This window comes from Strix uralensis, chromosome 4, assembly GCF_047716275.1.
Source record: "Strix uralensis isolate ZFMK-TIS-50842 chromosome 4, bStrUra1, whole genome shotgun sequence".
Lineage (NCBI taxonomy): Eukaryota > Metazoa > Chordata > Aves > Strigiformes > Strigidae > Strix > Strix uralensis.
The window spans coordinates 130,525,091-130,538,309 of record NC_133975.1 but is presented as its reverse complement, the minus strand read 5'-3'; the positions used below and the strand labels follow the sequence as shown (position 1 = coordinate 130,538,309).

The following is a 13,219-nucleotide window of genomic DNA, read 5'->3' as shown; positions in this document are numbered from 1 at the left end:
CATGCGGTAGATAAGTAGAGTCCTTGCAGCTCAAAGGGAAATGCAAACCCTCTTACGAGGCTTGATGCTTTTAAACCAATTAAGAGTCATTTTAGGATTATCAGCTAAAAAGATTAAATATAGTAGATAGCATTTAGAAATACATGAGAAACTGCAAGGAAACTTTGCATATGGCAAGTGACGATACTACAGCCTGACTGTGTGCTTTATGGTTTCCCAAATAAGGGTCGGGTAGAAAGGCATTTTCATTTGTTAAAGCTGTGTTAAGGGACTGAATCTTAGACGTAAATGTCCAACTGATGCTGTGTTTTGAATTCAAAATGAGGTTGATGTAATTATGCATCTGTCAATCTGTTGAATCATGAGAATGTAAAGATTATAATACATTGATTTCCCAGGGACCAAGAAACTGAAAACTACTCCATCTTCTGCCTAATGCCTAGGAAAGGAAAGTCAGCGAGGAGGTCTTGAACAGGATCTTCTTGAAACCTTAATTTCCAACACAACAGCAACTTTCTTTCTTCCCTTTCTTTAATAGATGTCCTCCGTATCAAACTGTGTTATTCCAAGATGATTAAATATTTTCAGTTCTAGAGGGCAGGATGTTGCTTTTTCCCCACCCTACCCCCAAGTGTCTAGCTGTGTACAGGTACAGCAGAAGATACTGAGTAATTGCATTTTACTTTCTGCTTGTATAATTTGTTCCTCATCTCCTTCAAAGCCACCTGAAGGAGCAGGAAACTGAATAGACTTGTCATGGAAGACAGCCCTGTTCCACGAGCTGTCAGCTGGACCACACTGTACTGTTATATTCACCCTCTTGCGGGGATAAAGTTTCTCAGGCAATGCACAAAAGCCCTCACGTTCTGCTTTTCTTTAGCCTACTGGCCTTGCTGAAGGCATTCCAAAATGCTAGTTAACATTCTCTTCCCTAGGACAGAAAAGGGCTAGCGTGTACTTGATCAGAGGAGCCCATAGCTATCCTGAAAACCTTGTTGTTTCCTGAAATACCCCGAGAGACTTTCCATAGCTCTGATGGACAGCTTTGGAAGTCTCTCAAACTCACTAACTGGCTGAGTTCTCAGGGGTAAAACTACTCCTATTCTGACTTAAATGACAAGTCTAGTTTCTGCCTCAAAGGATCTGCAAGCTGGAGAAAGGCTTATTCTAATAGATCTATGGACTACCCTAGGAGAAAAGAAATTGTAAGGTAAGGCAAGATATATTTCCCTTCTTCTCAGATATTGTTTTGTAGTACCTAGGGGAATCACAAGTATCAGTCAAGTGTATTGCGAGCCATTGAAAATATTGCTACAATCTAAAGGAAAGAAATTCTTTCTTACATTCTCCCCCCACTTTATGTTTCTAAAGCAATTACTTTCTTCATCTCAAAACACAGGCAGATATGCAAGTGTATTGATTTTTTCCATTGTTGTTGATACATTTTATTATTTTTATGGCAAATGCTAAACAGTCATAAAACCTTGTTGCTGCTAGTAGTAACTTTGTGAAAAGGTTTGTCTTCTGGAAAAGAGAGAACACAGGTGTGCTGAACTTACTGTGGGATGTCACGTGCTGAGTACAGTACCTACTAGAATATTTCGAGGAATAAGTGACCAGGCAGGAGGATGTAGAGTTCTGATCAGAATGCAAAGAAAAATAATGAGAGGAAACTATATGTAGAGTATTATACCTTTTGCAATTACCTACCATGAATTCTGTGGATAAAAACTGAATACATTTGCAGTAACAGAATATCACCTAGTTCTTCACTATTAGACTACTATTAAAAGCTAAAATTGGCCCCATACTGCTGTTGCATTACTGTAAATATTCCTGACAGGTAGTTTTCTGAGAGTTGTATGGGGTTTTTTTGAGAAGAAATGCTTTTCATCTGCCACATAACACAGAGTTGTTTTAAGGCACATGGGTACAGTTTTCTTCAAAATATTGTTACTTGGAATATTCTGTCCTGGGAAGGCCTCGCTGAAATACTTTGCTCATTGTTTGCTTAATATAACACACCTGGGATTTTATTTATTTGTTTTAGCAAACTAGAATGAATGATTTGCACTGCCTGAATTTAGACACTTGGACTTGGTCTGGAAGGTACGTTTCTCTCTATAACACTTAAAATTGAATGTAGCAGATTGAAACATATTGTTAAGTAGTTCCAGTGCTAATTTTGTAGCTTTTCAAAGAGGAGAATGGGAGTTTGGGGACTATTTTAACAGCTGTTATGTTGTGATTTCAATTTAATTTAATTTGGTGGTGGTTACTAAGCTTTTTCTGTTCTGCACCAAAGCGTTGATGATGTTATTTTAAGCGCAGCATGTAGTGATTTAACATCCTCATTTTTAAGACGGGTACATTTATCCATATGGAATTTTAGTTTTGATGTCGTTTTGAATACTGCTTTTACTATCTATATTTGGCTCATTATGGTTGCAGATTGGGGACAGATCTTCCCCCCCCTTCAGGATAAGCATCTTAACCATATTTTTTAAAAACAAGTAAAGGCATGACCTAAATATTTCAATTTTAAACTAAATCAGATATTAGTATACTCCCTAAGATTTCTTTGCATATAGGATTTATGGTGGTGCCTATTACATGTGTAGAATTAGTGGCTATATCGTTAGTTGATAGACGAACCAGGAAATAAACAGTAACTGATGGGTGATAACCACTGTTCTGTTCCTATTCCCAAGGTAACCTAATAGTAATTTCATAAAAGACCATGAAATACACCTCTCTGGAGTATGTTTCAGTACTGATCCTGCTCCAGGGCCTTATGTGCCCGTGATGGGCATCTTTACTCACTCGTGCCTGCTGATCTGATCCTGCCCCAAGTGTGTTCCTCTGCCTTCTGAGCCGAGAGCGAAGCAAGGGAGTGGATGCAATCCTCCATCCATTCCTTCTTGTTGTTGATGGCAGCAGGACAAAAGTCCCACAGTGTCCTTTAAAAAAAAAAAATTGTCCTTGAAGATTTCTTTAATTAGCACTTACGACTAACTAATCAGTTTCATTCCCCTTTTTCTTTGATAGTTCTTTTAAAATTAACAATGTTCTACCTAAATGACAGCATTGTCCCTTTTAGACTTTGCCTCTGAGTGGGATTGATTATTCAGATTATTGCTCTAGCTGCTTACTTTCTGTTGTTGTTGTTGTTATTGCATGAGCAGTTGCTGTTTGGCTTGCTTTTTATTGCTTTAAAAAAGGAAACCTGTGACAGTTGAGTAGCAAGTCAATGCGAGGAATTTCAAGCCCTGAAGGAGGGATGTCAGTGTCAAAGTTCTGTCTTAAGTCCTCCTCAGCCAGTGTTCCCTTTTGTTTGGCATTTGAAAGCTGACATTGAAGGTTTTTAAAAGTGTTTTCTGTTCTTGACCCAAATACAACAGACTGATTTTACATACATACACTTAGACTAAGGATGGTAATGCTAAATGCAGCCGTTCCTAAAAACTGCAGATTGTTCCAATACTCAATTATTTCTATATTGTGATCCACAAATAGCTCACAAGACTTACCCATAATTCAGTATAGACTCTGATCATTATAAATTTAGGAGCCTACTATCCAGCCATTCTCTAGCACCTCTGCACAGAGTCTTTGAGAGGCTAAAAAAAGATTTAAGAGAGGCTAAAAAAAGATTTAAGAGAGACTAAAAAAAGATATTTAAGAGATTAGGGGGAAAAAAGGGTCTTTGCTGCTGTGGTGGCACCTCACAGGAGGTAAAGTGTTCATATTTGTTCATATCTAGAGGGGTGACTAATCAAAGGCTGGTCTTTTAGGAAGCTTCACAGGCCTGAGAGCTGTTCTTCTCTTACTAAAGTGACTGATCTTAGGGAAACCTGAGAAATATAATTCAGACTATCACAGATGGCAAAATTTAGATTAGCCATTGTCAGCTGGAAATCATGGGGGGAAAAAAGGGTACTCTCGCAGGGCTAGATGATGTTTTTGCCAAATAATTTGTCTGTGGCTATTAAATATCTACCACAGTAAAATCATCTTGTATTACCAGACCACCTGTCAGCATGCACAAGCATACAATACCTCTTTGTGCGATTTCATCTCCTAATTACAGAAGGAGCAAAACTCAGTGTATCTTTCAGGACAATATCAAATTAGTATTTACATTTTGACTCCAATTTACAGTCTGTCTTCGCACAAATTGTTTGGAAAACTATTTCTGGCTTCACACTTCCTTTCATAAAATCAATATTTGTGGCTGTATTAGAAATTGGGCATTTGTAGGGATCATCTCCAATATAAAGGACTTGGTCCCAAAGTCCCATGATTCCACACACAAACATTGTAAAGTAAGACAGATAAACAGGCCAGGTTTTATTTCTCTCCTTTTTTTATGTCTGAAATTTATATAGCAAAGAAATGCTTGCTGAGACCAACAAAGTTACATATTAAGAGTGCGAAGTAAAGAGAAATCACTCTGTATCCTTTGAGTACCAGCAATAGTTTTGAATAGTTTTAATCAGACAATCCATTTCCAGCTGAAAACTGCCTCTAAAAAGCCCAAGTGTAACCCATTCCAGTATTTTACAGGTGGGGAAATTCCTTCAGACTTGTTTGCTGTCAGGGTGACTGTTTTCTCCTCTAGGTGTTTCTTGCAAGGAACCTTTTCTTTCTTATGCTATAGCTTCAAATTCCTTTCTACTGAGATTTCTGATCCAATGATGAATTAAAAATTGGGCAGGATACAACCTTTCAGATGTAGATAACAGAATTCTCAGCCATTCTGCAGCTGCAGAGAGATTGTCTTTGATTGCCATGTGAATTATCACCAAATGAGACTCAAGGATTTAACACAGATTAAAAAGTTTGCTGTCTGAACGCTGCTGACCGAGGCAAGTTGACTGCAGGTGTTTGAAGTTCTTCTGTAAAGTACAGGTCTCCCAGCAAGGAGGACTTGGTTTGTACAGTCCTATATTCAAATTCATTTATTGGCCATCCTCTCCTAAAAGAAACATTCCAAATGCAATGATGATTTTATTTAAAGCCCCATGACTTCTTACTAACCAGTCTTGTCAAGTATTTTTTCTTACTCAACTCTATGCAGGTTTGTTAAGGAATTGTGTAATACTAACCTATTAATCCAGGAATATATTCCAGCATGAGATTGCAATATTTATTTTAGTTGTCACTACCCAGAAGTTACCTTGCCTTCCCAGAGCACCACCAACCTGTTATTCCAAACGTTCAATATTACGTTATTTCTGTTACTGTGATAATTTTTTGCATCAGTAGAGTGAAAGATTGAAATGTTATCACCCATCAGTATCTGGCATATATTTTTTTCTAAACATCAAAGCCTGTTGTATCTCAGCACAGTCTGCCCCTTTGCCAATTTTAGAAGCATCTTATACAAGAGTTGTGCAAAGCAGGCACTCCAACATTGTGACTTGGCTTCAACTTCAGTGCCAAATTTAGTAGGACAGTTTTGCAATCACTGTTTAATTAGCTATGATTCTTCAGTCTTTGCTTCCAGATGGAGAACTGCTTAGCAGTCACCAGTAGTGAAATTCCTCTAACTGAACTGCAGATGCCTCTATTACTCACCCTAGGCTTCCTCTGTGCTCAGTTAAGAGAAACAGGCACTTCTTGGGCACGAGCCAACTGCTGCTAAGGTAGACACCTAAAATAAATCACAAGTTGTGCTTTTCCAGGGACCTGTTTCTCTTCATTGATTACAAAGGAAATAGAGATGACCGTCTGCACTGTTCATACTGTAGATGAGCACACATCTGTGTATGTTGCACTCACTTCAGCAAAGCGGAGAAAAAAGAAACTGTGGTTTTGAGATATAGTCTACCTGGATTGAGCATTCCTTTCTGCTCTGAACAGTCTCTGATTAAGATTCTGACCCTGCAAGAGAGCTTACAGGTGTTTGCACCTGCTTTTTCCATCATCTCTCCAAAATAAGGACATACTGCCGATGCGGTGGCCTAAATTCTTTGTGTCTAACTTTAGGTGTTTCACAACAGGAGTTGCCTCTTTGCTTAGTATCAAGATAGCAGGTGGGCTGATGCCCTCTGGAGGCCTTTACTCCTCCCTGCTGACTCTGTTGGGATCCTCCTCAGATGACTACACCTAAGTGCCTAAACTAAGATGTGGTGAATTCAGGCCACCCACTATAGGGAATCCCTTATGTTCAGGTTCTTTACTGTTCCGAGTCTCATCTCAAGCATATTGAACTGTGCAGCTAAAATGAAATCGGTAGCAAATCTGTATTTTTGTAACATGAACAGATTTTTGGAATAATAAACCTACATCTGTTTTGTACTTAGGAATTCCACTTTTTACTAAAACTTATAAAGTTTGGGTGACCCACCATTGTGTTAAACGGCACCGTGGTTGAAGAGGTAGTAGCTTTTGGGTAAAAGCTAAAGCCACAATCCTTGTATCGTTTGCGATCGTTAATTTTTAGGAGTGGAGAGACCGTAACCCCTCAGGATTCATTAAATTTTATCTCAGATAACTGAGCCTGTTTACCTACGTGTCCTGTGCAGTTTATTTGAATATATAGTCCTTTCTTTGCTGTCCTAAGTGCCTTTAGTTGTACATTAAGTAGTGGCTTCAGTGATCTTAAGAAAACAAGCAAAATAACAGTCAGTGCTTTTGTCCTTATGTTTGATATTTACATAACTGGTTGTTCAGAGAACAGTTACTACAAGAAATTATTTCGTTTAGATTTGAACACCACTCTTCTCGAGAGTAAATTCAGATTGCATAAGTGCAGCTTTTCCACTGGGAAAATATCCAGGCTTGTTCTAGGACAAACTAAATTAACTATTACATTTTCTGGCAGGTTAATTTTCAGCATTCTTTGAAAATTTGTTTTTGTTTATTTGTTTCACCAAGAATTAATATCAGTGGAGAGAAACCAAAAGATCGATCCTGGCACACGTTGACTCCGATAGGAGATGACAGACTTTTTCTTTTTGGTGGACTAAGTTCTGATAATGTTCCTTTAAGTAAGTAATTTAGAGATTGTAATTCTGTTGTACACTTTAGTACTCACCTCGTGTAGTGTGCACATCTGTTGTTTTTCTCAAACTAGTTAGACCTAAATCTTGTTACAGAATTTTCATGGTGCTTGAGCATTTCTCTAGCTATCTCATCATTTTTATAGAAATATAGGAGCACATTGTGTAGTACAGTGAGAACATATAATAATAAATCTTTCATCAAATGATCATCTAAGAAAATAAAGGCAAAAGTCTGATGTATTTTGATATGAACAAGAGGTAACTTGATATCAATAGCAATTGCAGGAAGAAGATGCAAATAATAATGTCAACATAATATAGATTTTGAGATGAATAACAAATCACAGCTACAAAATGTAAAGTAGGAAGTAGGACAGTCGTATACTGAGTTCCTTTTCTAGAAAAGGCAACTTCTTTTCATGAAAAAATGTGAAATTAGTGAAAATAGTTTTGGGAGGGGGCAATTTTCTCAATATATCCAACAGAAAAAAGGGAAGTGTGTTTTAATTCCAGATTTCAACACAGTGAGCTTTTTGTGATTGAACCATTAAGTTAACTTGCATCTTTTCAGTTTTTGTAATTTAATGTAGTGTTGATGTTACTGTTATCTCAATATAATCTGCTCTTAGAACACAGAGTTTTTTGTATAAATAAAAAAGGTAATACTTTGTCCGGAGAAAAAGTACTAATGTATGTTCTTATATCATAGGTGATGGCTGGATCCACAGCATTACAACAAATGGATGGAAACAACTTACCCATTTGCCTAAGAGTAGGCCTAGGTATACAAAAATAGATGATGTTTGCTGAAATTTACGCATTTTAAAAAATTAAGGAAATTTAAATTATTGAAGAGTATTTTTAAACTACATTGTAAAGAGTATTTTTGAAAAATAATGCAGTATGATTGAAGAGTTTGCTTTACTAACTTCTGTTCCTTCATACCTGATAACACATTATTACTTTCCGTATTTGTTATAGTTGATGCTTACTTGCATTTAAAGATTTTTTGTGATGAAGGATCTGAGTGTCCAGCTAACCTGATGTTCTATAGCCAAAATATTTTTATATAAGACAATGTGTATCTCATAACTTTTGAGGAATTAGTAACCTATGAGAGTAATAAAAGTTGATGAACATTGATACATTATTGGAAACATGGGGGAGACAACCATGAAAATGCTGATGCACCTTTCAGGGTTCAGAAATATTGCAGAATACCTTGTTTGTTTGGGTTTTTTCCCTGAGCAGAAGCAGTTAATTATGATTACAGTTTTGCAAAACTGAATTAGCACTAAACAGCACAGTAAATGACTGTGGAGTTTTGTTATTTCTAGGACTTAACTCCCAACCAAAAAGGACCTAGTTCTAGAATGGGTATTGCTCATACTGGCAACAATCCTGTCTCCTCCAAACTCTCTTCCCCTTCCCTCTCTAGTTTAAGACTGCAGAAAAAGATTCTTTCTGACAAAAGAAAGCAAGTTTCATGTTCTGAACCGGCAGCTGCCCCTGAAAACAGGTGCTTGCTGTATCAGAGCACAGACTTTTTTTTAACACAGTAATTGAAGTATGCTCTGTATTTATAATGTAAATACTATTGAATTGATTTGCTGTAGAATTCCTTCTACACGTTCACCCAGGTACTCTCAGCAGAATTTTGTATCATTCTTTTAGCATAGTGTCCAATTCTAGTCTGGCATTTGCATGCTTCCTGCCTTATGTTCCGTTTTCTGTTACTGAAATATCTTTACCTCAGTTAATTTTCTTCCTGTTTTATCCCATTCTACAGTGTCTTTTAAATATAAGAGCACTGTTAGACCAAATTTCCTGCTTTCTTGTATTTCAAACTCTTTCAAGCCCAAATAAACTTACACCTTAGCTTCATAGATTTCTGTCTTTTTACCATCATTGAACGGGATACATGAAGGGACTGGCGACTGCCTTAAGTAACAAAGCACATCATTAGCAGTCAAGGATCATGCCTGTCTTTGTGTTCAGTTCTTTACATGGATGGTCTCATAAAAGTTAACTGCTGAAGTGGACTGCTTTGCCTTCTGTAATTATTTTTACTGGTGCATCATGAAAAAGGATCAGGAAGGGGCAGAATGTGCTTTCTCTACATGCAGCAGCCTCAGGAGCTGCAGCTCAGCCTTTACTCTGCAGTTAAGCTGGACTAACATCAGTGCCTCAGGTGGTGGTAGGGCTGGATATCAGGAACCTGTGACTCTTGAGCCCCAGGTGGGTTTCAGGCATTTCAAGGGCAGATTCCATCCTGGGGGGTTCCCAGACTACAAAGCGCAACTGTCACTGGGCTGCGCTGGCAGAGAGGCTGTTGAACCACCTTCCATGCCTCAGCGGAAGTGCCAGAGAGGGTTGACATTGCCAAATTTGCTGGGCACTGCACTGCACGTGCAGCCCAGAGCCTCTGGGTCACGTGCTGACAAGAGGCTCGGAGCTCCCTCCAGTCCAAACATGTCCTACGGTTCTCCACCATCTGAAGATTTCAGTATGCAGTTTGGAGGCTGAGGGCAGTTGCCTTTCATTGACCTAATTCTTCACTGAAATAAAGGACCTTGCCACCCCCACCCCCTTTTTTTTTTTTAAAGAAAAAAGATACTTCAGTAGTTTTTTTCCGTAACTCCTGGAAACATGGATAAAAGGAGCCATACCAAAAGCTTGTCTATATATTGAACTAGTCTGAATGTGAAGTACTTGTACCATAATTGTACCCCTGTTCTTAGACAGGATTACTGCAGGATCTCTGCAGCTGAAAAAGGTTTAAGTCAGTCCTGTTGCTCCTTTGACTTTACAGCAGGACTTAAAATGCACTGGCAATAATATATATGTATACTTCTTTTATATATTTCTGTTATTTTATAATCCATGATATATCACACATGCGTTTGTGTATTTTCCTGATGCTTCTGCCAAATTGATTCCCTCCTTAAATTCTGTGAGGAATGATTTCCTTCAGCCTTCATTTTTCGTAATTTCTAAAAAATTGTCTTCCAGGTTACAGAGCTGTGATTCTGTATGGGTAGAAAATATTTTTCTTCTTTCTGTCCATCAGTTGTACTTCAGCTAACATTTTCATGCCAGGTTAAAATACAGAACAAATTGTCTATTTAATGTATAGATGCCCAGTGTTTTCATTACAATGTAATTCTGTTATTCTAGTTAGAATAATTTAAATAACATGCTTTATTAGAATGTTTAGGTGATAAGTTAGAGCAGCTGTGAGAGGACATAAACTCAGTCTGTAGAAAAAGCATCAGGTTGCGAGCTAGGATGCCAACAAAGTCAAGGCAGGAAAGGCTTCCCAGTGTTCTTCGATGATGAAGTCCAGGCCAGAGTTTTCCTAATGCAGATAAGGCAGAGACAGATCTATCTACAGGTATGAGGAAGAGAAAAGGTGGGATACAGTTTAGCCTAAGGAGAATGGTGAATAATTACTGATATGAATGGAGTAAGAAAGTGAGAACGTTGACTTCTGCATGAAAGTTCTAGTGGTACATACTATTTTGTTAAGTAGACAAAGGGCCAGAGCTCTGTGGGGATAATCATCTTGTGATACTTACTTCAGTGATGACACACCAGTAGAGAAATTAGATTTTGATAAAAAGTAAATCTAGCAACGTGCAGCTGCTGGAGTAGCAGAATCTTTGTTCAAGCAAGATTTTACAACTCAGGTTTTGGTTTGGTTTGGGTTTTTTTTATATACCATGTGCTTTTATATGCACAAAATTTACTTGTGGGTGTGATATAATTGACACACAGAAAATGATCCCCAGGAATCTTGGGGGGAAGCATAAAATGGAAACAGGATAACTTGTGTTCTGAAGCTCTCATCCTAGTGTTCGGGGATAAGAGTCAGTACTGAAAACCCCACAGCCTTAAAGCCATTAAAATTTATTAATTAAAGAAATAGTGGAAAAATTAAAAAGGAAAAAAAAAAAGAAAAGAAAAGCTGTTCTTGGTGAAAGCTTGTTTTGTATAGTTATTTTGTTTTCTAAAAATTTTCCAGTGTAACATTTTGTTGAAGTAGTAATAAATGAGACAAAGTATATATAACTGTACTTACATAACTGGAGTACAGAAGAGTCAAATAATGACAAAAATACATTGTTCTGTATGAAATGTAATCATTTGGCAAAACGATCTATCATGAGATGGATAGTCACATTGCTCTCTCCTTTTATATTGTTAAATGAGTAATATTGTATTTTAAGGTATTATTTTTTACCTCTGAAGACTTTTGAAATAATGTCTTTGTCTTGGTTTCCTAAGAAGGAAGGGTTACATCACAGGGCTCTGTGCACGTTTGGCTGCCTCTGCTGCCCGTGTACGTTTTGAATCAATTGACCCATTTCTGTAATATTTGACAAAGAAGTAGGAAGTTCACAGAATCACAGAATCATCTAGGTTGGAAAGGACCTTGAAGATCATCTAGTCCAACTGTTAACCTAGCACTGACAGATCCCAACTCCAGCAGATCCCTCAGCACTGGGTCAGCCTGCCTCTTGAACCCCTCCAGGGATGGGGACTCCCCCCCTGCCCTGGGCAGCCCATTCCAAGGCCCAACAACCCCTTCTGCAAAGAAATCCTTCCTAAGAGCCAGTCTGACCCTGCCCTGGCACAGCTTGAGGCCATTCCCTCTTGTCCTGGCGCTTGTTCCTTGGCTCAAGAGACTCATCCCCCCTCTCTGCACCCTCCTTTCAGGGAGTTGTAGAGGGCCATGAGGTCTCCCCTCAGCCTCCTCTTCTCCAGACTAAACCCCCCCAGTTCCCTCAGCCGCTCCCCATCAGACCTGTGCTCCAGACCCTGCACCAGCTTCGTTGCCCTTCTCTGGACACGCTCGAGTCATTCAGTGTCCTTTTTGTAGTGAGAGGCCCAAAACTGAACCCAGGAATCGAGGTGCGGCCTCACCAGTGCCAGAGATACAAAGTCCCAACATACTCTGTGCAATAAAGTGGCCAAACAGAAAAGAGAGACTCTCGTAATTGGTTGGCGCCGGTGAGCGCTCGGCGCTTATTCTCCGTTCTTCTGTAAGAACAGAAGCTCTGCCTCGAGACACAGGTTGATAAAGAACAGGCTTTATAGTTTCTGCAGCTCACAGAGCGACTTGTAAAATAAAATAAAATACTTCTTCTCGGTAAGTAGTGAGGACAGTAAGACTTAAAGGCTGTGAGTGCATATGTAGTGGAATCACAGGATTGGAAAAGTGCCCTTTCCATTTTGTTTAAAAGGAACTTCTTATAGCAAAAGTCTTTTGACAAAAAACTTGAGTATGAAGAATGGAGGAGAGTCTCTGAGGAGAAGTTGTTAATATAGAAGTAAACTTACTGCTTCTCTGAAACCCTTAAAACACTTTGGGTTTAGATTTGTTTTGCTGATAACACATGACTGTTGCTTGTTGCTACTTGGTCACTAATTCTATTTATAATTTTGTTTCTAGATTGTGGCATACAGCCTGCCTTGGAAAAGAAGGAGAAGTGATGGTGTTTGGTGGAAGCAAAGATGACTTGCATTTCATGGACATAGTCAGTAAACTGAATAATGAAACCCTATCACTATGATAATTAAAAATTGATGTAAAATAAAGTTAATACAGTTGGTGATATTATTGGGTTCATTCATATCATATGGTGGGTCGAGATGTGACCTTAGGTGTTCTTGGAAAGTAATTTAGGAGGGGTTTTTCCTGCCCTTGTTAGACTTATTAAAAGGAATTTGTTATTCAGATTCTTTATAAATAATTATTTTAGGTATTTCAGTTTTAAATTATGCATGTGGTAATAAATGTTAATCTAGAAAATAGCAATATTTCTGAGATAGGCTGTTTGTCATTTTAATGTGGTTTTTTTTTCTGTCGATCAGGGTCACTGCAGTGACTTGTTGATATTTCAGACTCAACCTTATTCACTCCTCAGGTGAGTTGAGGTTGTTGGCACAGTCTAGTGTAAGTCGTTATGGCGCTCTGCTTTTACACGCGGGTTTTAACCACGGACGCCTACATAGGCTGGTAAAATATAAAATTACCTCCTCAGTAAATATTTGAAACATGCAACTTATGGCAATCCACAGCAGTTAAACACTGGAGGTGTTTAGTACTCTCTCCTGCACATGCAAGCACAATGTATGTAATGAACATCGCGAGCTTTTATTAGATGTCACTTTTTTGGTTATAGACCGTTTACTTAAATCTTTTT

At 38.3% G+C, this 13,219-nt stretch overlaps 1 protein-coding gene across 1 annotated transcript in view; it reads left to right on the top strand.

The window, feature by feature from the left end:
* Nucleotides 1-13,219, top strand: part of KLHDC1 (kelch domain containing 1) — a 31,040-nt gene that overhangs the window by 16,813 nt on the left and 1,008 nt on the right. Inside the window, exons 8-12 of the mRNA XM_074869248.1 lie at nt 2,051-2,109; nt 6,883-6,995; nt 7,720-7,792; nt 12,466-12,550; nt 12,888-12,940. Of these exons, the coding sequence (XP_074725349.1) occupies nt 2,051-2,109; nt 6,883-6,995; nt 7,720-7,792; nt 12,466-12,550; nt 12,888-12,940 (383 nt within the window). The remainder of the gene's footprint in view (nt 1-2,050; nt 2,110-6,882; nt 6,996-7,719; nt 7,793-12,465; nt 12,551-12,887; nt 12,941-13,219) is intronic.